Source organism: Lonchura striata, chromosome 3, assembly GCF_050655825.1.
Source record: "Lonchura striata isolate lonStrDom1 chromosome 3, ASM5065582v1, whole genome shotgun sequence".
NCBI classification, from domain to species: Eukaryota; Metazoa; Chordata; class Aves; order Passeriformes; family Estrildidae; genus Lonchura; species Lonchura striata.
The window spans coordinates 596,841-622,995 of NC_140705.1; the positions used below are offsets into that span (position 1 = coordinate 596,841).

Consider the following 26,155-nt stretch of genomic DNA (forward strand, 5'->3'; position numbering starts at 1 on the left):
GAGCCCGGCCCCGCTGCCCCGGCCCCGCGCACGCCCCGGCCCGCACGGCCCGGCCCGCACGGCCCGGCCCGCGCAGCGCCCGCGGACGCGCGAGGGCAGCGCGCTCTTGGCGCGGGCTGCGTCCCGGCATGCCGCGCGGCGCCGCCTCGTTTGCATGGACACGCCCCGTGAGGTCCGGCTGATGGCTCGGCCTACCCACCCTCGTCGAGCCCTTGTGACGTCACCGGCCGGCCGCCCCCGGTTCCGGTTCGGTGCGGGTGGCGCGGCCCGCACCGGGCGGCGGCTCCGGGAGCCCCCGATGGCGTCGAGCGCCGCCCGCGGGCCGCCGCGCCGGGAGCGGAGCGGCCGGGAGCGGCCGGGACGACGGTCGGGTTCTGCCGGGCGGAGCCGGAGCCGTAGCGGGGAGCGGGAGGGCGAACAGAGCGTGCTCCGTACGTACCGGGACTGCACGGAGCGAGGCGGGGGCGCGCCCCGGTGCGAGGTGGTGCCGCCGTACGTGGTGCCCAGGGGCCCTGCTGCGCTCTGGTGCTGACTGCGGTGTTTTGGGGCAGGGGAGGAGCCGCCGGCGGGAGCTCTGGGCTGTGAGGATGGCGGAGAAGCCGGGAAAGCCCCGAGAAAACCTCCGCGGCCCCGGGTCGTTCCCGACGGGGCGGCGGAGCGGCGCGGCGAGAGCTCCGCCAACGGGGCCGTGCCGCCGGCGCGGGCCGGCGCGGGGCGCGGCAGGAAGGGCAAGGCCGAGGTGCTGCTGCTGGAGCTGGCCCAGGCCCCGGAGCCCGCCCCGGGGGAAAAGCGGCTGGCGAGCAGCGAGGACCGGGACGGAGCTGAGAGCCCGCGGGGCGGGCGGCCCAAGAGGAGGGCGGCCAAAGTGTAAGTGATGCTGATCATTTGGGCCCGAGGGCACCTGTGCTCTAGAGACAGAGAGTGCTGGGAATGTTCAGCCTGGATAATAAAGGCTCCTGGGAGACCTTAGAGCCTCCTGCGGTGCCTAAAGGGGCACGGAAATGTTGGAGAGGGCCTTTTGACAAGGGCCTGTAGGGATGCAACACAGGGGAAAGGCTTCCCACTGCAAGAGTTAGATGGGAAATTGGGAAGAAATCCTTCCCTTTGAGAGTGGGCAGGCCCTGGCACAGGTTACCCAGAGAACTGTGGCTGCCCCATCCCTGGAATTTTTCAAAGCCAGGTTGGATGGGCCTTGGATCAATCTGGTCTAGTGGAAAGTGTCCCCCAGTCCATGGCAGGGGTTGGACTTGGATGAGCTTTAGAGTGTCTTCCAAACCATTCCCTGGTTCTGTGATTCAGCAATATGTCTCCCCTGAGGGTCTCAGTGTCTGTCCTGTAGGACTTTGCCCCATGTTGGTGAGATGTGCTGATTCCTCACAGACCAATCCTTTCCCACTTTAGGGAATGTGTTTGGATCCAGGAGCCCCTGGCAGGGCGCAGCAGCTGCCTCTGGCAGGAGGAATTTCCTTGGTTCCTGACAGAGCAGGAGGAGCTAATTGGTGGTAGCAGGGCAAGCTCCAGGGAGTTCAGGGTGGGGGGAGGCTGTGTGCTCAGGCACAGCTGGAGCAGATTCATTGCCCAGACCTCGGGCTGGACAGTGCATCCACCGGGTCCTGGGGGAGGGAGGCAGGGCTGGCCCACCCCTGTGTCATCCTGCTGCTCACCTCCAGGCACTGCCTGGTGTTGCAGGGCTCTGCTGTACCTGCAGGAGCTGGCCGAGGAGCTGATGCCCGTGTGCCAGCCCCCTGCTCTGGCCAAGGGCACGCCGGAGCCCGAGCGCGGCCAGAGGAAGCGCCGGGGCCGGAGGAGGAAGGAGGAGGACACAGACAGCGATGACCCCACGCAAGATGCTGACTTCGTGCCCTCGCAGGAGGTGCTGCAGGAGGAAGAGGAGGAGGAGGAGGGCAGCGACACACTGTTCAGTGAGGCGTCGGAGCCAGAGCTGGAGGCACCTCGAGGGCATGGCGGGAGGACGGCAGCCATGGCGGTGAGGGCAGGGACAGGGGCTGGGTCCCCATTTGCCTGTGTCCCAGCACCGACAGCTCCCAGTGCCTGAGCTGTCCCATAGGGTCCCTGCTGCCAGGGCAGGACCGCTGGGACAGGGGTGGCACATGGGGGAGGCACAAGGCCAGGGGCAGCCCCGGGTGAGGGCCAGTGGGGATGGGAACAGGGCCTGTGCTCCTGCTGGAGCAGGGGGAGGTGGAGGCAGGTCCTGAAGGCGTCCTGGCTTCCTGGGAGTTCCCATAGTGGGGCTGTATGTCTTGAGCCCAGTGTGGCATGTTGACAGCAGCTGGGGAGAACTCTGTTCTCAGGGGCTGTGGTGGTTCCCTTTGGGACAGGTGGTCCCCCAGGGCTCAGGGCTTTCTCTGAGTCTGCTCTTGTGCCCAGAGATCCAAGCCCCAGTGCCGAGGCCTCGCCCCCAATGGCTTCCACAACTCCATCATGGCTCCAGTGGAGAAGAGCTCCAGCCTTACCTGCAGCCTGTGAGTGGAAACTCAGGGTGCTCAAGGCTCAGGGGGGTTACAGGGAGCAGTGGGTGTATCCTGGCACAGACGCAAGGATGGAGGAGCACACCCCTCAGGAATGTCGGTGTTCTGCTGGGATGGGGCACAGTTGGTTTGGAAGGGTTGCAGAGGGCAGGGGCTGTGCTGCAGAAGGGTAGGCTGTGCCATGGCATGCAGGTAGGGGTGCTGCTCGTACCGTGGGAGGGGGCTGTGAGGAAGGGGTGCTGGACATGCCAGGTGCAGGGTCATGGCTGAGGTCTGGCATGCACTGCAGGCGGGAGCAGAAGCACTCGCAGTGGGAGTTCCCTGACTGGATTCCAGTGGCACACGGGTGGACGTGTCTCTCTGACAGGTACCCTGGGAGCAGGGAGGGAGCAAGGCCAAAGGAAAAGTGGGGCAGGTCCCAGCAGTGGCTGGGGTGAGCAAGAGAATGGGTGGCCTGTCCTCCCACACTGGTCTGCGTGTCTGCCGTGGGCTTGGGGGTCTCTTGGATTTGGCTGTGGAGCAGCATGGCCAGCAATGCGGCCTGTGTGGAGGCTGGGATCGTGCTGGGGCACGGGGCTGTGCTGGGGTGATTGGGTGAGGGGTGGGGAGAGCTCCTCTCACTTGTACCTGCACAGTGAGGCTGCCCCGTACCTGCCGGCAGAGGAGAAGTCTCCCCTCTTCTCCGTTCAGCGTGAGGGCATCAAGGACGATGGAGCCTTGTACAGGTTGAACAGGTGTGTGATGGGGTGTCCCCAGGCCCAGCAGGCTGTTTGTTGCCTGTCAGGCTGCCCCCTGCCTGGCATGGCAGTGGCTGTCAGGGTGTCCCCAGGGTGTCTGGGACCAGGGGTTATCCCCAAGACTGCATCCATGGCTTCGGCAGCTCGCCCGTACTGTGCCGTGGGGTGCCACCAGCCCCTTCCCCAGAAGCCTTCACCCCTCTCCCACCAACAGGTTCAGCTCTCTGCAGCCCCACCCAGAGCGCCTGGATGTCTCCTTCTTTGTGGGCGGCCCAGTGTGGGCGATGGAGTGGTGCCCGACCCCGGAGGGCTCCGCAGCCCCGCAGTATGTGGCCGTGTCCTGCCACAGGAGCATGGAGGAGACGCACAGTGTGTCTGGGCTTCACTCAGGCCCTGCACTCCTGCAGCTCTGGCACCTGGGCACGCTGCAGATGGAGCAGGGGTGAGTGGCCAGGCCTGGGGCTGGGGCCTGCCTAGATCTTGTGTCCCTCCGTGGCTGCATGGGTGTGAGGCTTGTCCTCTCCCAGAGCCTCCAGCCACAGCCTGAACTCTGAGGAGGCTGTGCTGGTGGCCAGCTCTGCTAGTGGTGTACACTGGAGTGTGTTGGAGCTGCTGGGCACCAGCTGCCATGTAACTCGTGGCTGAACTCATGCCCACAGCTCTCCCAACAAAGCCAGGCTGGCCTATGCCATCGCTGCTGACTACGGCTGTGTGTGGGACATGAAGTTCTGCCCCAGTGGTGCCTGGGAGCCACCCACTGCAGCCCGGATGGTGAGTGCTGCTCAGGGGCTGCCCTTAGATTCCTCAAGAGTTCTAAGAGGCGACCCCATGTCTGAGCCTACCTGTCCATCCCTAGTACCCACAGATGAGCCGGCTGGGCCTGCTGGCCACTGCCTTCTCGGATGGCAGGGTGGTGGTGTATGCCCTGCCGCATCCTGAGGCCCTGCACCACGCCAAGACAACCCAGGTAAAAGGTAGGAAGAGCCACACTGCCAAGCAGGGGCGTCCTGGCCCTCCTCCACCTGTGCCAGGGTGGGACTGCAAGCCCCGGGCTGGGCACCTCTGTCCTTAGGAGCTTGCCATGCTGGGGAGCTGCCAGCAGGATTGTGCCCCAGCCTGGAAGCTGCATGCTGGGCAAGTGAGCCCACCTGATCCCCGGGACTGGGACCCTGCTGCCCTAGTCTGGCATCTCGTACAGTGTAGTGTGGGATCTAAGGGTGCGTTTTGGTGCTGGGGCCTGCTTTGAGTACTCTTGTCTTGGGAGATCCAAGCCCCAGTGCCGAAGCCTTGCTTCCACAATTCCATTGTGGAATTCCAGTGGAGAAGGGCTCCAGCTTTACCCGCAGCCTGTGCGAGCAGAGGCCACGTGCAGAGTGCTGCTTTGGTTCTGTTTCAGGGGTGCTGCAGCAGCCTGGCTGGGATGTAGCTCCTGGGTAGCCCTGGGGAGCTGGGCACTGGGAGGGGGCTCTCAGCAGCGTCACTGTGGCCATGGTGGGGTGCAGGGTGTGATGGTGCAGCCACAAAGTGTGTCCCCAGCCGTTCCCCATCTCCCTGCTGCCAGAGCTGCTCCCTCCAGGCTGGCTGTGCATGTGCTAGGATAGCACAGGGAGTGCTGGGCCAGCTCGGGCTAATGGAGCCTGTAATAGCCGGTGCCGAGCCGAGCGGGATTGATGGCCGGTGCAGGCTGGCGGTGGGCACTCAGCCGTGGCCGGCAGTGGGAAACGGGCTCCCTGAGCCCCCCCGGCGTGCTGGCTGTGCCTGCGCTGCTGCGGGTGGCCGGGCTGCTGCCGCAGCCCCCGTGGCACGTCGTGCTGGGCCCCCCCAGCTCCCGAAGCCCAGCTCATCATTGGCTGCAGCTGCACGCACGGCCACTGCGCCTCACGGCTGGAGCGCTGCTATCCAGCCAAGGATCAGTGCCAGGCTGTGCTGACAGGCCAGACCGGGGGCTCCCAAACTGGGGGGCTGTGCTGGCTGTCCCTGGGGCACTGGGGACCCTCATCCCTGTGTTCCTGCCTGGCAGAGCTGGGGCTGGTCTCCATACTGCATCCTGGCTGTCACAGCTGTGCCGAGGAAGATGGCACAGGTCCTCCTTATCTCCCACCATGACTGCCAGGCTCCAGGCTGTGACGTGCCTGTCTGATGCTCACTGTGGTGGAGGACAGCCCCACACTCGGTCACGAACCCCAGGCCCGACGGATGTGGGACGGGGCCCCACGGCACTCTTGCTGGGGGAGCAGATTCCCTGGTAGACAGAGCTGGTGCATGGTGGTCCTGTGGGTATCCTACCCTGAGCTGTTGGATGTAGGGTCTCTGCAGCCTGCCCTCCCCAGGAGTGCTGCCTGCCTGCTCCAGTCCTGTCAGCCATGGAGCAGATATCCTGCACGGCTGCTCTCTGCCTCCCTGGACTGGTTGGAGTCAGGTCTGGCCCCTGTGTGTCACCGCATCACCTCAGCTTCAGTGCCAGCCGTGGTGGGGCAGGAGTACATCATCTCTGTCTGCAGCATGTTTCAGGGGCTGCTTTCTCCAGCACACGGGCAGGCCTGGCTTCTGGGGGTCCTGCTGCTGCCAGATTGCTCCTTCCTGTGCTTCAGTTCCTGCTGTGCTGGGGAACTGCTCCGGGGGAATTGCAGGACAAGGGCTGGGAGCCCTGGCCAGGGCCATGAGGAGCTGCAATCCAGGCTCCCGGCAGGGAGCTCCCAGGACAGCCAAAGCCTGCCCTGACCCCCTTCTGCTCTCTTCTAGATGGGTCCCTCCACAAGCACCTTATCTGCAAGGTCAGTGTTCCCCACCATGTGATCCCTGTCAGGGCCGGCACCTGGCGAGCCCCCGGCAGTGCAGGTGGCAGAGCCTGGGGAGCCAAGGCACCTGCAGAGTGTTGGAGGGGCAGAGCAGTGCCATGCTCCCACCCCGGGCATCCCGCTGTTGGGGCATGGATGGCTCCGGGGCAGGGCTGTGACCGAGGGCTCTCCCTTGGCCCCCAGGTGCAGTGCATTGCCACACTTCAGGTGGGCTCCATCCAGGCAGGTAATGCATCTGAGTGTGGACAGTGCTTCAGTCTCTCCTGGATGCCTTGCAAGCCCCACCATCACCTGGCAGCAGGGTTTTATGATGGTGAGTCTCTTTGTGTGCCCTGCAGCAGCACTCAGGGAGCAGCCCTCACCCTGGCACAGGCACTGGACCCTCAACTGCTCAGTCTCAACTGGTGCTGGAACCTCTCTGCCCAGCCCTGGGTCAGGGGAAGGCTTCTCTGGGCTGGCTGTTGTCATTCTGACATACTTCCAGGCTGGTCACTGGTCATCCCTGTCTGTGGCTCTGGGCTTATCCTCATCTGTTGAACTTGCCTGGATAGAATTTTCTGCTAGGCTTGCAGTGATCCACAGCTCTGTGCTGTGTTGCCAGGACCTGCTGCCATGCTGTCTGCTTGGAGTCCCAGCTCCAGCCTGGCCACCCTGTTCCTGTGGCCCTGCCTGTGCTGCTGCTGTGTTCTGCCTCTGTCCTGTCCTGCTCTCAGCCCCAGCCTGGCTGCTGTGCTCTGCAGCTCCCGCAGCCCTGCCTGTGCTGCTGCTGGTCCCCCGCTGAAGCACCTGCGCCCTTGGCAGTGCCTCATGGACACAAGTCTTTCCACAGGCACTGTGGCGGTGTGGAACCTGCTCACCAAATCCCTGCTGCAGTGCGTGCACCAGCCTGATGCCTCCATCAAGCTCTACCCTTTCCAGTGCTTTCTAGCCCATGACCAGGCAGTCCGGAGCATTGAGTGGTGCAAAGCTGACAGGTGAGGGCAGGAGCAGGCACAGATGCTGCCAGGAGAGGAGCTTCCTCCTGCAGAAGAAGCTCTTTTGTCAAGAAGGGCTTGAGAGGCCATGGTGCCAATGGCACTTGGCCCTCTGCAGCACCACAGAGGTTGGGTTGGGCTTTCCAGGGTGAGGGCAGTTGAGGCACTGCGAGACTGGGGCCACCTGAGCCCTGTGGTGGGCCAGGGCAGGGCTCCGTGCTGGGCTCTCAGTGCTGCCTCTCCTGCTTCTCAGCAACTTCCTGGTCACGGTGGGCAGCGATCGCAAGATCAAGTTCTGGGACCTGCGGCGGCTCTACGAGCCCATCAACAGCATCAAGCGGTTCCTGAGCACTGAGGTGGCCTGGCTGCTGCCCTACAATGGCATCACTGTGGCCCAGGACAACTGCTATGCCCCGTGAGTGCTGGGGGCCAGTCCTGCTGCCAGGGCCTGGTCCAGTTTCCCAGGGGTCCCTCTGGCTTCCCCCTCCCTGGGACTGTCCAGCTGTGCCATGGCAAGGGCAGGCTCTGCTTGTCTTGTGTCACACTGCAGCAGCAAAGCGTGACATCCCCTCTGCCATGCCTCCCTGAGACAGAGGCAGGGTGGGCCAGGGGATGGCCTGGGCAACAGGTGTGCTGCTGAAGAGGTTTGGGAACTCAGTGAGTTCTTGGCCTCTGGGAGCTGCCTTGCCTCTGCTTGCTCTTGACTCTCTGACATGCTGCTGGAACAAGAACGGCCCCATCACCCTGGGCCAGTTCTGTGGGGAGGTGGGCTGTGCCTGGCTCTCGCGTTCCTGGTGACAGCAGAGTCGGATGTCCCAGGCCTTATTCTGTCCCTTCCACCGCAGGTATGGGCTCTGTGGGATCCACTACATCGACGCTGGGTATCTGGGCTTCAAGGCCTATTTCGTGGCCCCTCGCAAGGGCACCGTGTGGGTAAGGGCCAGTGCAGGGCCGCTCTGTCCCAGTGGCCGGGTCAGCACCAGCTGGGGCCCAGGGCTTGCGGGCGGGGTGACACTGCCTGGCTTGGGGTGGTGGGAGCCCCCTGCCCTCCAGCCCTCTGTCCCTGCAGAGCATCTCTGGCTCAGACTGGTTGAACACAGTAGCTGCGGGTGACATCACCGGTGAGCTGGTGGCAGCGGTGCTGCCTGACCTGGCTGTCAACCCCCTCAACATCAAGCGCTCCTCGGACCGCAGATTTGTAAGAGACCATCGCGCTCGGGAGGCCCAGCCCAGCACACGGGGCTGGCGGGGGCAGGGGGACCATAGGAAAAGTGTCCTGGTCTGCTATCCCACTGGTCCCTGGTGGTCCTTGTCTGCAGAGGAGCAGCAGGATCTGTGTCTGCCCTGCCCTGAGCCGCCTCTCACCCACAGCCGGTGTACAAAGCTGACCTGCTGCCATGCAACCCTGAGGGGCCTAAGCGCACCGAGCAGGCCCTGCCCAGGACCCAGCGCTACAGTGAGATGGTAGCCAGGAGCTACATCCGATTCCAGGACACGGACCTGGTAGGAGAGGACGGGGGGCAGCCAGGGTCCGACCCATGAGCAGCACTTCTGGGGCTGTGGCTGGGCAGTGGGGGTGGCAGGGCCGGGAGATGCTGCTGGGGCGTGGGGGCAGCCCCTTACCTCCGGCAGGGCTGAAGTGATGGTGCCTGCGATGCTCCTGCCTCGGGCCCGCAGCCCAAGGTGGTACCACCACTTTCCAGCGCAGTTTCCAGAACTTCCCGAGCCGGGAGCCCATGCGCCGGATGCACACGCAGGAGCTGAAGGCAGAGCTGAGCCTGGACCGCCTGCAGCTGGAGGCACTCCACAAGGTGAGTTGGCCAGTGTGAGCCCAGCCCAGCCCTGTGCTCAGCTGGCTCTGTTCAGCTCTGGGGGCTGCGGTCCCAGCGCCCCAGCCCGTCCCTTAGGAACTCCTCTCTTCCCACAGGTGCGCTTCAGCCCCAACCTGGACTCGCAGGGATGGCTGGTGTCGGGCGGGCAGGCGGGCATTGTGCGGGCCCACTGCCTGGTGGGGCTGGCCTCTGGCGTGAGCCACCAGCTGCTCCCAGAGTGCCAGGCCCGCTTCAGCGTCCTCTATGGGGACACACCCAGCAGCCCTGCCCCCTCTGAGCCCTCCCTGCTGCCGGCAGAGTAGGGCACCAGTCCCTCACGCTGCTGCCGTGTGCTCATCCTGGGCAGGGCTTGGGGCTAGGGCCAGCTGTGCTGGCATGGGGCTGTGGGCCCTCTTGGTGCTGCTTTCCTGATGGGTGTCTGCTGCAGGAGGGACGGCTGCTCCCAGCCATTCCCTGGGATGCTCTGGACATTTGTCCTTGTGCTTTGGGCCTGCAAGGGTCTGTGTGCACTGTTTGGTCTGAGCTGGGCAGGGGTAGTGGGACTCGTGCGTGTCCCAGGACTGAGCTGTAGGTCTGACCCTGCAGAAGCCCCTGTGGGCTCCACCAGCGTGGAGCTGTGCTTGTGCTCGCTTCCATCCCCACTGAGTGCCGGAAGCTGGGGAAGGGGCCAGGAGCTGTGGAGTTGCTCACATTGAGCTTGTGTTCAGCTGTGCAGAATAAATGTGGTTGGTTTTGTATGGCTGTGGTGGCACTGGCACCGGGGTGGGCCTGGCTGGTAGCTGTGGCTGTAGGGGCCCACCCCCAGCTCCACCATTTCCCTTCCCATGCCCCTCTGTCTGCTGCACTGCTACTGCTGCTCCAACACATTTATTGGCAGCGCTGGCACCGCTGCTGGCACAGATGGACGGATGGACACCAGGGGCACAGGCACGACTCAGCAGAGGGAATGGATTGGGGCCAGGCACAGCAGGATTCAGACAGAGCCCAGGCAGCAGCACAGGGGGCTGAGGCCAAGGCCAGGTCTGAGGTCCCCCATGGGGGATGTCCCTTCCTGCCAGGACAGACGGGCTCCTGGGGACCGGGTGGTTGGGCAGGATTCCACTTCCTCAGGAGCTGTGGCACAGCAGGGAGTGGAAGATTCCAGGGGGCCCCTGTGCCAGGCCAGGCCATGTGTCCATTCCTCCAGGACACCACACTGTAGTCACTGTCCCACTCCAGGGCTCCGCAGCGGTGGGGTGGGGAGAGGGGGAGATGGGATCTCAAGCACTGCCCTGCTCTAGCACAAGGAGCTGGGGCCAGGGCTGCATCTGGCCCAACGTAGAGCGGGTGGGGGTCTCAGGTTCGGGGGTCCTGGCAGTGGGGACAGCCTGCTGACTCCTCCTGGTGCTGCTCCACCTGTACTGTGCACAGGGCAAAGCCAAACCTGCTCTGGAGCAGGGCAGTGACCTCCTGCAGCACCGTCTCGGCGTCAGTGCCAGCATCTAGGAGCAGCAGGGCAGGGGCTCATTCTTGGCATGGCCAGTGGGACCCCCAGCCACGCCCTGTGCGGGTCACTCACCCACGGCCACGTGCACTGACACGGCGGGGTGGCTCAGCGTCAGCGCCCAGAGATGCAGGTCATGGACGCCCCGCACCCCGCTGGCCCCCAGCAGCACCTCCTTCACCGCATCGAACTCCAGGCCCCGCGGTGTCCCTGCCAGCACCACCTGGTCACACGGGGCCACCCGTGGCCCACAGACATCGCGCCCACCTGGGTGAGGGCTCCCAGTGGAAGCCACTGGGGCTGGTATCTTCCCCAGGGGAACTAGGCTGGGCATGGTGGCTTTGGGGTGAGACAGGCCTGACCTTGGGGCCTATGCACCTGGCTGCGGTGGAGAGGAGGAACTGGGGGTATTTGGGTGGGCCAAGGGAGACACAGAGGAGGCGAGCTGCCTCGTGGGCTAAGTGCTGTGGCAGATGAAGCTCCAGGAGCTCCTGTGCCCACCCTGCACCTGTGCTCTCACACCCCTCTCACTCACTGCTCACCTTCCATGAGGACCCTGAAGACGTCTCTGAGGATCGTGATGGTGGAGCCAAGGACGAAGACTGAGAAGAAGAGGGTGCTGATGGGGTCTGCAATCTTGCACTGAGGCTGCGGAGAGCGGGTCTCTGTGAGGCTGGGGGCAAACCCCCGTGGCACCCTGCGTGGGAGTGGGAGAGCTGCTCCCACAGGCAGCACTGGGGCAGTCCAGCCCGGGCACCTTGAAATAGATGATGGTGGCAGCCACGAGGACGCTGATGCTCTGCAGCAGGTCACCCACCACGTGGACAAAGGCTGCCCGCACGCTGGTGCTGCCAGGCAGGGGGCTATGGCTGGGCTGGCAGGCCACAGAGCTCTCCAGCTGCTCATAGGCCCCTGGGCCATGGCCATGGCCAGCAGGGGACTGGTGCAGGATGTAGGCCATGCTGGAAAGAGCAGGGCTGGCTCAGTGCCACACTGACAGGGCATGGGGGCCCTGCTGGCCCTGCTTGGGCAAAGGGGGCACAGGCAGTCACATCTGGGTCTTGGGACAGTGGGACAAGTGGGGTTGGAGGTGCAGCAGGGCTGGAAGATGTGCAGGAACAGGGCAGGGGTTTGGTCCTGGGGCTTGTGACAGGGCTTGAGAGGCACTGCTTGGGGGACCAGGGAATGTGGGGTGTGGGGATGTAGGCACATAGACTGGAAGCCCTGAGCATATGGGGGACAGGGCTGGCAGTGCCTGGGGACACAAGGCTGGTGCACAGGGACATAAAATGACATGGGGGCACAGTTGTGGTCCTTAGGGTCCCAGGGCCATAGCGGGGCAGGACTCAGGCTGATGGGGCACAGGGACCAAGGGTGCACACGTGGGACATACACCAGATTGACGCCAACGGCACAGGCAGATGTGGCCAGCATGGCCTGTGCCTCGATCTCGTAGTCATTGCTGATGATGCGGGCGGCTGCCAGATAGACCAGGGCTGCGGTCACAACCCAGATAGAGAGGACAGAGGCCAGCGCACCCAGTGTCTCTGTGGGATGAGACCCATCAGCACCCAACCCGGCCATGGGGGTCCCCCAGGGCCACACAGGGCCGTCCCCCGCAGCTCACCTGAGCGGTGCCAGCCAAAGGTCATGGTCTTGGTGGGTGGGCGGTTGGAGACCCAGAGGGAGAAGAGGCTGACGGACATGCTGCCCACATCTGTCAGCAGGTGGGCTGCATCCGTCATGATGGCCAGGCTGTGTGCCAGGTACCCACCTGTGGGCACAGAGCAGCTGGTACCCCACGCCCTGCTGGCAGCCCCCCACCCCGGCCCAGCCGCCGTTACCTATCACCTCCCCGACCATGAAGAGACAGCAGACAGCACAGGCGACGCTCAGCTGCCGGCGGGCCTGGAGCCTGCCCTGCCCGGGGCTGGGGGTCGGGGGGCTGCAGCGGCAATGGGGATCTGGAGCCTGGGGAGCCGCCAGTGCTGAGGGGTCTCGAGAGCCTGTGAAGAGACTGGGGGCGGGGGTCACTGCCGGCAACACCGGCTCGGGTGCTCCTGCCCAGAACCCCCAAGTGTCCTGCTACCGCCTGGTGGTGTGCAGGCAGTCGGTGGGGCACCGGCGGAACCCCCTGCAGCGGGACGAGCAGCCATAGCACCGGCGGCAGCAGCAGGAGGCGGCGGCGCGGGGCCCCCGCCGGAACCGAAGACGGGACTGGTGCGGGTACCCGCGGGGAGGTGCATTGGGAGCGATGTGTTGCGCCTGGGGCCAGACTGCGGGACGGGCCACCGGTGCGGAGACGTGGGGCGTGGGGAAGGGGCGGCGGGGACCGAGGTCCTGGTGCGTGGGGCAGCAGTGCGGGAGCGGGGGCGGACAGCCCACCGGGACGGGGGCTAACGGATGAACGGTACCGGTGTGGGCGGGTGATGGATGGATGGTACCGGTGTGCGTGGGTGACGTTCGGGCACCGATAGGTGCGGGACGGACACCCGAAAGGGGAGCGAGGCTGGCGCATGGTGGGGCCGGTTCCTCTTGAGCGGAGGTGCCGGTGGCGGGGTGAGCGTGCCGGTGGCGGGGTGACGGTGCAAGTGGCGGACGGTCAGGGCTGGCGCGGGGACTGCGGAGTTGCCGGTGTCCGTTCGGATGGATGAAGGCACGGGGGCGGGCGGGAAGGGACGTGCCGGGGGTGCCGGTGTCGGGGGTGGGAGCTGCGCGGAGCGCGACGTGCCGGGGGCTTGCGGGTGCCGGAGGAGCTGAGGGCGATGGGGGCGAGCAGGTGGCGGCAGCGCGGGCGCGGGAGGACCGAGGGTGGCAGATGCGGGAGATAATGGAGGTGGCGGTGCAAGGAATTGCCGGGGCCCCGGGGAGGTGATGGGGTGCGGGGGGTGGTGATGCCAGGGTAATGGGGGTGCCGATGTATGTAATGGGAGTACTAGCGCCGGTAATGGGGTTGTCGGGACGATGGTGTGCTGGTGCTGATGGAAGTGCCAGGGTGGTGACTGGAGTGTCAGAGGTGCCGGGGCGATGGAGGTGCCGGTGATGGGAGCGCCGGTGATGGAAGTGCCGTCGGTGCCGGAGGCGCCGGTGATGGAGTTGTGCTGGCGGTGGCGGGGGTGCCGGGGTGATGGGATGTCAGGGCGATGGGTGCTGGTGATGGATGCCGGGGCGATGATTGCCGGTGCCGGCGGTACCTCTTGAGGCGCAGGCTGCCGTCGGCGCGGCCGCCCCGCGGGCTGACCAGGCGGGCGCTCTCGGCGTCGGTCGGGGGCTCCATCCCGGGAGCGAGCGGCACCGCGGACACCGGCACCGCGGACACCGGCACCGCCGACACCGGCACCGCCGAGCCCCGCCCCTGCCGTGACTCCGCCCCAGCCGCCGGGCCCGCCCACACGCCGGTGGTCCCTCCCGCGGCGCCGCCGTTCCGGGCTCGGGGGCGGCCGCGGCTGGGTGCGAGGGGCCGCTCCGGTGTCGCGGTCCAATGGATCTCCGGGAGCTGTGTGTAAGGGACGCTGCTGTCACCGGGGAAGCTCAGCCTCACCTCCTGTCCCTGGGCAGGTGACGGCACAGCTGATCCTGAACGCCGTCTGAGGACGGGAAAGGACAGACTGGACGGGAGCTGGAGAGAAGCCGGCACCGATGGGGATCGTGCCTGACCGTTCGGATCACCTTCCGCGGTGCAATGCCGGAGCCGGTGAACCAGGGGAGTTCAGGGGACAGTGTCTGCCCAGGCTGCAGGAAGGCTTGTGGCGCTGTACCTCTTGGGATCCAACGGCAGAAGTGTTGGGAGCATGGGCTGGAAGAGTCGGGAGCGGCTGCGTTGGACCGGGGCTGTATGGCCGAGCCCAGAGCAGGGTGTTCAGCGGCCGGTAATGAGCAGTGTACCCCGGGGTTAGTGCTGAGTCCAGCCCCGTCTATCGCCGCCTTTAGGGACCTGGAAGCCAGGCAGAGCACGCTCAGCACGGTGACAGATGGCACCGACCGTGCTGCTCCGTAGTGCGGAGAGATTCGGGATGTGCTGCAGAGACGGGGGCAGGAGCCTGGGTAGGGTCGGCACTGGGCAGTGCCGGGTCCTGAGCGGGGAGGAACGATCTCAGGACGGGTAGGGGGCAGCCGCAGAAAAGGCTCCAGGGGTCCTGGGAGACATCCGCGGTAGACTATGAACCAACAACGCACCCTTGCCGTGTCCTGAACACCACCCCGAGGCACGGGGCCCAGCGCTGTCCCCCCAGGACACGAGGGACAGGGACAAGCTGGGGACAGCCCGCCAAGCAGCCTGCGGTGCTGCAGGGCTGCAGCGTCTCTGCCGGGGTAAGGCTGAGGGAGCTGCAGCTGCTGAGCCCAGAGCAGAGCGGGCCCGGGGATCGCTGGTGTGACACCTGCAGGGAGGGCTCTGCGGGTGAGCTCAGCGCGGGTGAGCCCCAGGTGAGCCCCAGGTGAGCCCGGCCCGGGTGAGCCCCGCGCTCAGGGGCGGGGCCTAGGTCAGGGGCGGGGTCTAGAAGAGGAGCGGGGCTCGGTTATGGGCGGTGCCTGTGCTGGGGCGTGGCCTCAGAGGGCGTGGCCGCACTCGGGGGCGGGTCCCATCGGGGCGGGGCTCCGGCCGGGGCGGGGCCTGTTCCCCGCGCCGCGCACCGCCCGAGCCGTCCCGGCAGCCCCCGCGGCCGCGCGGCGATGGCGGCAGCGGGCGCGGAGGAGCGGCGGGGGGCGGCGGGGCCGGAGCGCGGCCCCGGCCCCGGCCCGCTGGGCTCGCTGCTCAGCCGCCTGCCGCTGGCGCCCGCCGCGGCCCCACGGCGCCGCACCGCCAGCCAGTGCAAGCCGGAGCCGCCGCTGCTGCGCACCAGCAAACGGACCATCTACACGGCCGGGCGGCCGCCCTGGTACAGCGAGACCGGCGCGCCCGTAGATGAGGCCTTTGTCATCGGTGAGCGGTGGGACGGGGCCGGGGAGGGGATGGAGCCGGAGCCGAGACCGGGCTGGGGAGGGGATGGAGGCCGGACCGGGACCAGGGCCGGGCTGCAGTCGGAAATCGTGGAACGAATCCCCGAGGAGCGGCCGAGGAGGGGCTGGGGCCGGGCTGCAGCCGGATCCGGGGCCGTGACGGATCCGGGCCGGGGCGGTGCCCCCGCCGCTCCCCGCAGGCCTGTGCGGCGGCAGCGCCTCCGGCAAGACCACGGTGGCGACGCGGATCATCGAGGCGCTGGACGTGCCCTGGGTCGTGCTGCTCTCCATGGACTCCTTCTACAAGGTGCGGGACGGGTGGGCGCTGAGCTGTGCCGGCACTCGCTGTTCCGTGTACCGCTGGGTGCTGCTGGTGCTCCCGGGATCGGCCCCGGGCAGGGCTGCGGTGCCTGTGGATGCCGGGATCCCGAGCAGTGCTCGCTGCTGGCCCCGGGCCGGGCCTCCTGCACGGCGCTGAGCCGTGCCGGTGCCTGCAGGTGCTGGATGAGGGGCAGCAGGCGCTGGCAGCCCGCAGCGACTACAACTTCGACCACCCCGATGCCTTTGACTTCGAGCTGCTTGTCAGTGTCCTGCGCAAACTCAAGAAGGGCAAGAGCGTGAAGGTGCCGGTGTACGACTTCACCACACACAGCCGGCGCCGCGAGTGGGTGGGTGCCGCAGGGGCCGGCCCGGGCTGGCAGGGTCCCGGGAAAGGGGAGCCCCTCTGGGCCCTGCAGGGCCTGGAAGGTAAAGGGAGGGGACAGCTGGGGGTCACTGGGAGCAGGGGATTCATTCTGGGGAGACTCTGGGTGAATGTGCAAACAGGCCAGTGCAGATATGAGGGAGGGACTCAGTGTGGAGAGGTGCTAGGAGGACAGTATTGAGCAGAGCCTTGGGATCTAGAGCAAGGTTTAGGGTCTGTCCTGGACTGAAGCATCATGCACAGGGATGAACTATGGCTCCAAATCATTGGATGCTGCAGGACAGTTATGGGGAGCCCCAGCACAATGGTGAGACCCCAGGGGGACAGTGCTCTGTCTGTGTTGGTGCTGCCGTGGCATGTGAGAGAAATAGGACAAACCCAGCTCCTGTCTGCCTGCAGAAAACAGTGTATGGGGCCAACGTCATTGTGTTTGAAGGGATCCTGGCCTTCGCCAACAAGGAGCTGCTCAAGGTATCGCTGCCTCAGGTGTCTGCTGGTCCCAAGGGGATGTGCTGCAGCAGGACAGGCACTGGCCCTGGGTGCCACTGCAGCAGTGGGGGCTGTGGAGGGAGAAGTTACCACGCTTGTGACAGAGCGCTATGTGTCAGAGGCCTCAGGGAGGGGATGCTGGGTGCCACTGCGGGGTGGTGGAGGGGAATAACACAGGTGTGATGAGAGCTGCATAGGGGGTGCTCACCCCTCCCAGTTTTCCAGCTCCTGGACATGAAAGTGTTTGTGGACACGGACTCCGACATCCGTCTGGTGCGGCGGCTGCAGCGCGACATCATGGAGCGCGGGCGCGATGTTGCAGGGGTCATCAAGCAGTACAACAAGTTTGTGAAGCCAGCCTTTGAGCAGTACATCGAGCCCACCGTGCAGGTTGCCGACATCGTGGTGCCCAGGGGTGAGGCCAGAGCTGACCCTGGCTTTGGGAGCGGGTGCTGTGGGGCAGGAGTGGGTCAGCGTCCACCCCATCTGCCTCCTCTGCTCCACTCTCAGGTGGGGAAAACTTCGTGGCACTGGACCTCATTGTGCAGCATGTGCACAGCCAGCTGGAAAAGGTGAGCCAGGGGTGATGAGGAGGAGGGTCCTGCATGTAGAAGGCAGGACATGGCTGCACACAGACGTGTGTTCTTGGAGCACCTGAGGGGGCTCTTGACATCACCTGTCTCTTCTCAGAAGGCCCCAGCACGGTGCTTGGGAAGCTGATCTGTGAAGTGGGCACGGGGGAGGAGGGTGGGGAGCCATGTAGGCTGTTGTGGTGGCTGTGCTGGCCTGTGAGTGACTGACAGGGTGTCCTTCCTGTTCCCCTGTGCTGCGCCGGTGACCTCTCCACCACCCAGCGGGAGATTACAGTCAGGTACGTGGGGCCCAGGCTGCACAGGGGCCTGTTCGGGCTAGGGGGTCTGCTGGCACCCCCTGGGTTCCAAGTCTTACTGCCTCCGTGTCCCTGCTGGCCGAGCTTTGCTGAGGTGCCTGAGCGTAGCTGCTCCTCTCCAGCGCTGCAGAGGCTGTGCTCAGCTCCTTAGGGCCTGTCACAGCTCTGGGCTCTATGTGACACATCCCACACTGTGGCTGATGCATGTGGCCAGCTCCCTGTCTTGGTCCTGTCCCTCTCTGGAGCAGGACTGCTGTCCTGGCTGCTGAGTTACCCTGGGCTGTTCAATTCTGTGGGAGAAGTGCCCTGCATGGTCCCTGTTCCTGGCAGTTCATGCCTCATTTCAGCAGGATATTTCAGCTTGTCCCTTGTGGTGCACAGCCCAGTCCCAGGGTGCATGGGAATGTCCTGCAGAGCTGCAGATCCTGCTGCTGGCCAAGGCTGGTGCTGCAGAGGCTGCAGAGTGTGTGGTCTGGGAGGTTCACCCCAGTCTGTTTGGGTAATCTGGCTCTGGGGTACCAGACTTGGGGCATTCTTCAGGATCCAGGCGGGAAGGCCAAGCACGGTGCTGACCTTTCAGAGGGGTTCTTCTAGAGCCTTCCTTGGCAGGGTCATGTCCCTCCAGGGGCCCAGTGCTGTGAGTGTGCGTGTGCTGCACAGCTCTGAGCGCCTTCCTCACTGCAGGGCAGCCCTGGCCTCCGCCCACCAAGGACAGCCCCTGCCAAAGACACTGAGCGTCCTGGAGAGCACGCCGCAGGTTCGGGGCATGCACACCATCATCAGGTACATCCCTGCCCCAGGCCCCTGCTCTAGGCTGGTTGGTGGGATCACACCACAAAGCCTGGGGTGTTTTTCCCTTTTGCCCGTGGGACCTCAGTCGTGGTGGTTGGCCTGGAGCAAAATAGCTGAATGGAGCTAGCCCTGGCCCCGTGGGCACTTCTCTGGTGACCAGATCTCTGCATATCTGCTTGGGGTGATTCCTGAGCCAAAGGCAGGCTTTTCCTACAATGGGAAGGGACTGGTTGGCTCTTTTCTCACATGTGGAGCAACTGGTGACATGGAGCAAGGTACCCCTTGCCCCTCTCCCAGGGCACTTGGGTTTAGAGCTAGCTTAGAGAAGGGACCTGGGCAGCTGCTTCTATGACTTCACCACTCTTGATCTTTTCTTTCCCCTCTGATGCTCCTTTTTTCCAGGTGACAGTAGCATCAGTTAGTGAAGGGTCAAGGGCTGAGGCCTTTAGGACTACGGAGAGGTTAATTGTTTTTGCAGCTGCAGAACCTGGCAGCTCCCAGGTGTGTTTTTCCAGAGCAGAGGGGATGTGGAGCTCAGTCAGGTCCTCCTATGCCTTTCATGCTGTGACTGCTATGGCAGCTGTGTGTTGGTTGGGAAGGTGTCAGCTCATGTCCTTGGGAGAGACCTGGAGAGAACTGAGTGCACTTTCAGTAAGCTTGCAGAGGATACCAAGTGGGGTGGGATGTGGATCTGCTGGAGAGCAGGAAGGCTCTGCAGAGGGATTGGGACAGTCTGGATTGATGTGATGAGACCAGCGGCATGAGGGCCAACAAAGCCAAGTGCCAGATCCTGCCCTTGGGTCACAACAACCCCATGAAGCACTCCAGGACGAGGCAGAGGGGCTGCAAAGCTGAAAAGGCCATAGGAGTGTTGGTCAAGAGTGGCTCAGCATGAGTGTCTATGTTTGGAAAGACAGGTGTCTGCTAAGGAAGGCAGGAGCCTCCCCTGGAATGGAAAAATGTAGACCCCCTCCCTCTGAATTGTTATAAATTTGAAATTAAGGAGGGGCTCTCAGGCAAAAATATGGGAGCAGGAATAACAGTTCTTTATTAGGGAAGAAAATAAAAAGATAAACAATGCAGTGAACCAAAACAACACTGACAGAGTCAGAATACAACCTGACACCCAGTTGGACAGGGTGTTGGCTGCAGTCCAATTAGGAATTACGGCTGTAGTCCTCCTGGAGTGTCAGGTGTGGTTCTCTTGGAGTAGTGATCTTGTAGGAAAAGGGTATAGTCTTCCTCTGAAGAGGCAGTGGAAGAGGCAGCTGCTCCTCTGGGAAATCCAGTGCAGAAAAAGCTGTGCTGGTGGGCCAGAATCTCAAGATTATATCCAGTTAGGAATGCTTGGCTTCTTCCTCTGGGCAGAGCATCTCACAGTGGGATGTTATAGCTTTTATTAGTCATGCAGTGACGTTCAATGGCCCATTATCAGCAGATGTCTCCCCTAAGGGAGGATTGGTTGTGGAAGAGCTGAGGAAAAACTGCCCACTTAAGACAAGACAACTGCCAAACAGATGGCAAATGGAATACATCTTGCTTTTCAATCTGGGACAATGAGCCCAGGTGGGCTAGTGCCAGTGGCACCTGGGCTGTCCCAGCTGGGCACTGCTGGGGCACCTTCTGTCTTGGGGACAATTCTGGGCCCTTCCTGATAAGAGAGACATGGAGGGGCTGGAGCATGATCAGAGCTGGGGAAGGGGCTGGAGCCCTAGGAGGGGCTAAGGGAGCTGGGAAGGGACTCAGCCTGGAGAAAAGGAGGCTCAGGGGGCACCTTCTTGTTCTCTATAGCTTCCTGACAGGAGGATGCAGCCAGGTGAAAGTCACGCTCTGCTCCCATGGAAAAAGGGACAGATCAAGAGGAAACTGCCTCAGTCTGCTCCAGAGGAGATTGAGGTTGGATATTGAGAGCAGTTTCTTCATGGAAAGGGTTTTCCAGCCTTAGCACAGCTGCTCCAGGTAGTGATGGGAGTCTCCATCCCTGGTGGAATTTAGAAACCACGTGGATGTGGCACTTGAGGGTGTGGGCTAGTGGTGGCCTTGGCAGTGCTGGGGGAGCAGCTGAACTTGATTTCAAAGGGCTTTTCCAACTAAAACAATTTAAGATGTTCTGATACTCATGACCACATACAGGCTGGCCACCTCCTTTCCTTCTCCTGACTCCTTCCTCCTGTGGAAGCACAGGCTCCAATACAGATCAGGCAGTCAAACAGGTGATGTGGCACCTCAGGTGTGCCAGGCAGAGCCCTGTGCCAGTGCTTGTGTCCCTCCCCTGGGCTGTGGCTCCACCTTTATACCACAAGTGCTTGATGACCTTAATCTGCTGAGGCTCAGGGCTGTGCTAGGCTGCCCTGGGGCTGCAGGGCTGTGGCACCATTGGCCTCACATGGCTGTGCTGATGCGATGTGGGAGCAGGGCCAGGGGTGGTGGGGAGGCAGCTGAGCCCATTCCAGATGGTCTAAAAGAAATGCCACTTTTCTGAGGAGCATCGACTCAGCCTGTCAGCTGCCCCCTGAAATCCTGCTGCGCCAGCGCCTTTCCCAAACCTCTGAGCTGAGGAGCTCGGCTGAGTGTGTGTGTTAGGGGACAGCAAAGCAGTATTTGTTTCTGGTGAGACTTGGGGGCACTACTTGGCTTCTGTGTCACTTGGACATGGCATGGGGCTGTTGCTGGTCACCACATGTGGCCCTCTACTCCCAAGGTGCTGTTTTTTCCTCCTGCCCTTTTCTTGGGTTCTCAGAGAGCTCCAGGCTGGTGAGAATCAAACACACCTCTAGCCACATTTTGTGCACCTCTATGTGCAGAGTTATTGCATCTTGGCAGATCTGTCTCTTTATTAAATGAATCCTACTGTGGTTTGGTTCCTGCTGCTGCAGTGCTCATGGAGTGCTGCTGCTCCCTCCAGCACAGCCTTTCCAAGTGCCTGGACATGTCCAGCCTGGCACCTGCACCACTGCAGAGCTGTGAGCCAAGATTCTTCTCCCTCCTTGTCCTGTCTGGTGTTTCCCAGTGCACTCTCTGGGATGTCAGTCCTGGCATGCTAGCCAGCACTATTCCCTGTCGTTCCACACTGGAGGCTCCTCACACTCACCCGTCTGTCTGCTGGGAGGGTGTTGGTGGCAGCAGATGAGCATCGTGGTGGCAGATCCAGGCTGGCATCCGGGGAAAGCACTTTCTGGAGCAATTTTCTGCTGTTGTGGAGAGACAGAAACTGAAAACTGGTCCCACACTAGAATAGCTGCACAGTTTGAGTCATGAGGCTGAGAATAGATGGAGTAAGAAGGATGCAGTGTCAGGATGAGGACTGGTATCCCATTGCCAGAGGGCGTGTTACATGAGATGCTGGGCAGAAGTTCTTCCATGAGGGTGGTGAGGGTCTGCCACAGGTTGCCCAGGAGATCTGGGTGCCCCAAGGGCAGGCTGGACACAGTTTGGGGGAGCCTGGTCTAATAGAAGGTGTAGCTGCCCATGGCAGGGCGGTGGGACAAGGTGACCTTTAAGGTCTCCTCCTGACACAAAGCATTCTGGGATTCTGTAACCCATTCATGGCCAGATTTCCCAGTGCCTGGCTGTACCAGCTGGCTCTCAGCTGCAGTCAGTCCAGTTCATGCACGGAGCTGATGCTGTGATCAGGCCCCAGGCAGATGCTCCTGGTCCCTCTGTCCTCTCCTGAGCATGCTAGGGAAGGCTGAGATCGTCAGGAGCACCAGCTGCAGTGCTGCCCTGCCCAGCTGCAGGCTCCCAGTGTGCTGCAGTGTGCTGAGGTTCATCTGCCTCCTCTATGGATAGGAGCAGTGTGTTTCCTCCGGCTTCACCCAGGCACTGATGCTGTGGGGTGAGAGGACTGCTCTGGGGACAGCGATGGCCCCTTAGGCAGTGCTCTGCCCACTGAGGAGGTGGGATGGTGGCACTGATGAATCCTGGTAACCTCCTGCTGCCCGGCATGTCCGGGGTGCCCTCCCTGGCACAGCCCTTCCCCCTGCCCTGCTTGTGCCCTGGGCAGGGAGAAGCTTCATGGTTGTGTGTGCACTGGGGTTCCCCAGGAGTGCCCCGTCCCCAGAGGAACCTGCCTCTGTGGGAGCAGTGTGGGGCCTCTCCCACCCAGCCCTGCCAGTGTGGGTCTCAGTGGGGACAGCTGGCTGGGACAGGCTGCAGTGGAGGCAGGGAGGCTGCTGAGCTCGTGCTGCTCCTGTGGGTGGATGTGTGGGTGCAGACCACCCGTGAGTGCTTTCTGACAGCTCATGCTGGGAGCTGTAGGCAGGGTCTTCCAGACCAGAACTGGTTTTTCTGCCTTCCTTGGAGGTGTTGGCTGTGCCCAGGGGTTTGGAAATGTCTGTGTGCCATGGTCACTGCAGATGCTCAGCTGTGAGTGACCCTGGAATGGCTGCAGGAACACACAAGGACAGCAGTGATTGTTCATCCTCCTCCAAGTGCCTCAGTGGGGCTGTCATCCACCAAGGTGTAAAAAATGGCAGATGATGTCTTAAAACATAGAGTAAAAATATTCAGTATCCTTCTGCCTCTTCTGGAGTGTTGCCAGCTCCACTTCCATCTGGGAACAGGCAGGTGTCTGTGGGGCTTCTTTATCCTCATGTTCCCCACGAGGCTGGTGGCCAGGGTACTCCTAGTAGGAAAAGTCATCTACCTTCCCTCTTCTGTGGGGTTAGTGCCCTGCATTCAGGTCTGGCTTTACCCCTCCTGGGGAAGGGGAGAGGTTTCCTGAGAATTGCAGCCCCATAGCAGCTTTGTTCTGCTTTGTGTTTGTTTTACATCTTGGTGCCTTCAGTACATCAGAGCTGTGAAAAGGGCACAATGGGTATTTCAGAGTCACCTGGTTTTTAGCAGTGCTTTCTCTCTGACTTGGGATGTAGAGGGGAGAGCTAGGGACATATTCCACTCTTTTCTGTCACCCAGCATGCTCAGCCATGGTGCACTATGTCCCCTTCCACAGCAGGGTCCTGGCCTGTCCTGGCTCTGCTCCTGTTCCGCCCCGGGCTCCCCAGCATTCACCATCACTCCTGAGTCTGTGCCTCCCCAGGACTGATGGTCCTGCCCGACCTGTTCCTACTCCCCATTCTCTCCCCGCTCTCTCTGATGTCTGTAAGTGCTGTTGCAGCTCCCTCCCAGGGTAGCTAAGCCACTCTCTTGCCTCTGGAGTCCTGTCTAAGACAAAAGCTGAGGTCTCAGTGAGCCCCACAGTGCTGGTGATCACTGAGTGTGTCACTCCAAGAGTGTTCTGGTTGCCACGGACTGGGGCTGCTGTCCATGCTGGTTGGCCTCTGGAGCCTCACATCTGGTCTGCAGGGAATAGCAGGGGCTCTGTTCCCACCTCACTTGTGTCATCTCTCCCAGGAACAAGGACACGACCAGGGATGAATTTATCTTCTACTCCAAGCGCCTGATGCGGCTGCTAATCGAACATGCCTTGTCCTTCCTCCCCCTGAAGGTGGGTGACCACTCTTGGGGGTAGCCACAGCCCCACCCCCAGTCATAGGGTGTCTGGCTGCCCCCACACTCCTTGTGCTCCCCTTTCTGCAGTCGGTCACTGTGGAGACACCCCAGGGCACCATGTACGAGGGGAAGCGGTTCCACAGGCAGCGGGTGAGACACGGCTCCCTGCTCCCCATGAGGGCACAGCTCCTGGGGTCAGCATGCCCTGGGAGCACCCAGCACGTGTCCCTGCCCCTTTTCCAGATCACCGGCGTGTCCATCCTGCGAGCAGGTGAGACCATGGAGCAAGCCCTGACTGCTGTCTGCAAGGACATCCGCCTGGGCAAGATCCTCATCCAGACCAACCTGGACACGGGCGAGCCCGAGGTGAGTCCTGCTGCAGCCTGGCACGCGGCCCCGCGCCACTGGCACGTCACCAAGCGCCCTTCCTTCCCTCCCCAGCTCCACTACCTGCGCCTGCCCAAGGAGATCAGCGAGGACTACGTCATCCTCATGGACAGCACGGTGTCCACAGGGGCCGCGGCCATGATGGCTGTGCGCGTCCTGCTGGTGAGGGGCTGGGGAGGCGGGTGGGGCACGGCGTCCCCCGGGCCCGGCTGGGCTCTCACATCTCCGTACGCCACAGGACCATGACGTGCAGGAGGACAGGATCTTCCTGCTGTCGCTGCTGATGGCAGAGATGGGGGTGCACTCCGTGGCCTATGCCTTTCCCCGTGTCCACATCATCACCACCGCTGTGGACAAGCGGGTCAACGAGGAGTTCCACATCATTCCGGGCATTGGTGAGGGGGACCAGAGTGTGCTGTACCTCATGGCTAGGGCCAGCAGCCCTAGGGGTAGCCTGGCAGCCACACCAAAGGGAGGCTAGCAGGCTGGTGCTGCTGTGTCTTCACTTTGTCCCTTTCTTTGCCAGGTAACTTTGGAGACAGATACTTTGGCACCGATGGCCCCTCGGCCTGGTGTGAGAATGACAGCACGGACTGCTGATCTGGCCACAGGACCACAGGCTAGGCTGGCTGCAGGGCTGGCACCCATCCCTGACCCCAGGAAAGGCCCTGAGCTGCCAGCTGTGCCCACCTGCCAGCCCCTGGCTCTCTGGACCTGCAGACAAGCCCCTGCTACTGGTCTCCCTCTGCCCCAAAGGACCAGTCCTCCCCAGGGAGAAGAGAGGGATGGCCTCTCCTTCGGACCACGAAGAGGGGATATTTAGGACATTCCTTGCTCCCAGAGCCCTGCCTCTGGGCCAGCGGTGCCTCCAGAGGGAGTGGTGGCCTCCCTGCGGCTGTGCCTGAGGGGTGCTCACCTTCTCCCCAGGGAAAGAGGGGGATGGGGTCCAGTCCAGGCGACCTCTGTGCCTGGAATCCATATTTATTTATATTTATTGAGGGCGGCCTCCAGCTCCAGTGGGACCCTCTGACATCAGGGACTGGACCTCATAGATTCACCCCGTCCCTGCCAATCCACACTCCATCCCTGGCCCCGGGATTTGAGGGGGTTGTCACGGGGCTGCCTTCCCGGTGCTGTCCCATCCTCAGTGTGCAGAGTGCTGCCGGTGACCAGGGAGTGGTGAGGTGTCCCCGGTGCTGCCCTTGTTGCTCAGGTTCTTTTTCCAAAGGGCAGCGGCAGCCTTGCCCCCCCCCTCGGCCCCACCACCGACGGCAGCAGGGAATCCCGGGGGCGGGGGTCTGCCCCGGTACCCGCGCCGTCCCGGGCCCGGCCGTGCCCTCACCACCTCTTCGCCGCCGTTTTGTACCAATAAAGGAGCAGCGCGATCCCCGAGTGCCGCCTCCTGCTGCCGCCGGACCGGGGTCAGGTGGTGCGGGCCGTGCTCTATACCGGGCGAGCCGTGCCCTGTACCGGGTGTCGCCGGGCGGGCCGTGCCTTGAACCGGGTGTCGCCGGGAGGGCCGTGCCCTGTACCGGGCGGGCCGTGCCCTGTACCGGGCGGGCCGTGCCCTGTACCGGGTGTCACCGGGCGGGCCGTGCCTTGAACCGGGTGTCGCCGGGAGGGCCGTGCCCTGTACCGGGCAGGCCGTGCCCTGTACCGGGCGGGCCGTGCCCTGTACCGGCTGTCGCCGGGCGGGCCGTGCCCTGTACCGGGCGGGCCGTGCTCTATACCGGGCGGGCCGTGCCCTGTACCGGGTGTCGCCAGGCTGGCCGTGCCCTGTACCGGGCGGGCCGTGCCCTGTACCGCGTGTCACCCGCGCCCTGTACCGGGTGTCACCGGGCGGGCCGTGCCTTGTACCGGGTGTCGCCGGGCGGGCCGTGCCCTGTACCGGGTGTCGCCAGGCTGGCCGTGCCCTGTACCGGGAGGGCCGTGCCCTGTACCGGGCGGGCCGTGCCCTGTACCGGTGTCACCGGGCGGGCCGTGCCCTGTACCGGGCGGGCCGTGCCCTGTACCGGTGTCACCGGGCGGGCCGTGCCCTGTACCGGTGTCACCGGGAGGGCCGTGCCCTGTACCGGGCGGGCCGCGCCCTGTACCGGGTGTCGCCGGGCGGGCCGTGCCCTGTACCGGGAGGGCCGTGCCCTGTACCGGGCGGGCCGTGCCCTGTACCGGTGTCACCGGGCGGGCCGTGCCCTG

The 26,155-nt window shown here is 63.6% G+C and overlaps 3 protein-coding genes across 16 annotated transcripts; 2 read left to right on the forward strand and 1 right to left on the reverse strand.

The window, feature by feature from the left end:
• The first annotated feature begins 229 nt into the window (after positions 1–229).
• GTF3C2 (general transcription factor IIIC subunit 2) lies at positions 230–9,567 on the forward strand. 9 transcript variants are annotated; one of them, XM_085574160.1, is made up of 18 exons: positions 233–431; positions 552–867; positions 1,690–1,987; positions 2,389–2,483; positions 2,779–2,856; positions 3,125–3,223; positions 3,441–3,668; positions 3,886–3,997; positions 4,083–4,200; positions 5,969–6,000; positions 6,208–6,337; positions 6,854–6,998; positions 7,252–7,413; positions 7,844–7,931; positions 8,068–8,196; positions 8,370–8,501; positions 8,707–8,809; positions 8,926–9,567. In XM_085574160.1, exons 1-18 carry the CDS (start codon positions 299–301, stop codon positions 9,105–9,107), a joined length of 2,580 nt encoding a protein of 859 aa, XP_085430286.1. In that variant the 5' UTR covers positions 233–298; the 3' UTR covers positions 9,108–9,567. The 9 variants fall into 9 exon arrangements, 7 of the variants coding, with proteins under 7 accessions (XP_085430285.1, XP_085430284.1, XP_085430283.1 ...); XM_077782514.2 differs by having other exon boundaries at positions 234–431; positions 8,702–8,809; XR_014953498.1 differs by having other exon boundaries at positions 231–431; positions 5,969–6,337; positions 8,318–8,501; positions 8,702–8,809.
• Positions 9,568–10,031: 464 nt separating this feature from the next.
• On the reverse strand, positions 10,032–13,667 carry SLC30A3 (solute carrier family 30 member 3). 4 transcript variants are annotated; one of them, XM_031504468.3, is made up of 8 exons: positions 13,508–13,667; positions 12,158–12,330; positions 11,941–12,087; positions 11,707–11,860; positions 11,071–11,275; positions 10,856–10,961; positions 10,389–10,523; positions 10,032–10,311 (listed from the first exon to the last, which is right to left on the reverse strand). In XM_031504468.3, exons 1-8 carry the CDS (start codon positions 13,588–13,590, stop codon positions 10,166–10,168), a joined length of 1,149 nt encoding a protein of 382 aa, XP_031360328.3. In that variant the 5' UTR covers positions 13,591–13,667; the 3' UTR covers positions 10,032–10,165. The 4 variants fall into 4 exon arrangements, 3 of the variants coding, with proteins under 3 accessions (XP_031360328.3, XP_085430299.1, XP_085430300.1); XR_014953501.1 differs by having other exon boundaries at positions 10,172–10,311; positions 11,071–11,860; XM_085574173.1 differs by having other exon boundaries at positions 10,856–11,860.
• A 1,302-nt stretch (positions 13,668–14,969) lies between these two features.
• LOC110478489 (uridine-cytidine kinase-like 1) lies at positions 14,970–25,354 on the forward strand. Of its 3 annotated transcripts, XM_085574181.1 has the most exons (14): positions 14,970–15,234; positions 15,452–15,558; positions 15,749–15,919; positions 16,354–16,425; positions 16,669–16,858; positions 16,954–17,015; positions 17,298–17,314; positions 18,017–18,115; positions 23,477–23,570; positions 23,663–23,725; positions 23,819–23,941; positions 24,017–24,124; positions 24,201–24,357; positions 24,489–25,354. In XM_085574181.1, exons 1-14 carry the CDS (start codon positions 14,985–14,987, stop codon positions 24,560–24,562), a joined length of 1,587 nt encoding a protein of 528 aa, XP_085430307.1. In that variant the 5' UTR covers positions 14,970–14,984; the 3' UTR covers positions 24,563–25,354. The 3 variants fall into 3 exon arrangements, with proteins under 3 accessions (XP_085430307.1, XP_085430305.1, XP_085430306.1); XM_085574179.1 differs by having other exon boundaries at positions 23,819–24,124; XM_085574180.1 differs by having other exon boundaries at positions 15,749–15,874; positions 23,819–24,124.
• Positions 25,355–26,155: the final 801 nt, after the last annotated feature.

Bases quoted from the DNA above. Each gene is read 5' to 3' on its own strand.
- GTF3C2 (XM_085574157.1), top strand. From the start codon at position 299: ATGGCGTCGAGCGCCGCCCGCGGGCCGCCGCGCCGGGAGCGGAGCGGC. The intron at 3,224-3,440 runs GTGTGTGATGGG...TCCCACCAACAG, and splicing joins GCCTTGTACAGGTTGAACAG to GTTCAGCTCTCTGCAGCCCC. The intron at 3,669-3,885 runs GTGAGTGGCCAG...TCATGCCCACAG, and splicing joins ACGCTGCAGATGGAGCAGGG to CTCTCCCAACAAAGCCAGGC.
- SLC30A3 (XM_085574173.1), bottom strand. From the start codon at position 13,590: ATGGAGCCCCCGACCGACGCCGAGAGCGCCCGCCTGGTCAGCCCGCGG. The intron at 12,088-12,157 runs GTAACGGCGGCT...CTGTGCCCACAG, and splicing joins CATGGTCGGGGAGGTGATAG to GTGGGTACCTGGCACACAGC. The intron at 10,524-10,855 runs GTGAGCAGTGAG...TGGTGCTGGCAG, and splicing joins CTTCAGGGTCCTCATGGAAG to GGACACCGCGGGGCCTGGAG.
- LOC110478489 (XM_085574179.1), top strand. From the start codon at position 14,985: ATGGCGGCAGCGGGCGCGGAGGAGCGGCGGGGGGCGGCGGGGCCGGAG. The intron at 16,426-16,668 runs GTATCGCTGCCT...CCAGTTTTCCAG, and splicing joins CCAACAAGGAGCTGCTCAAG to CTCCTGGACATGAAAGTGTT. The intron at 24,125-24,200 runs GTGAGGGGCTGG...CGTACGCCACAG, and splicing joins TGGCTGTGCGCGTCCTGCTG to GACCATGACGTGCAGGAGGA.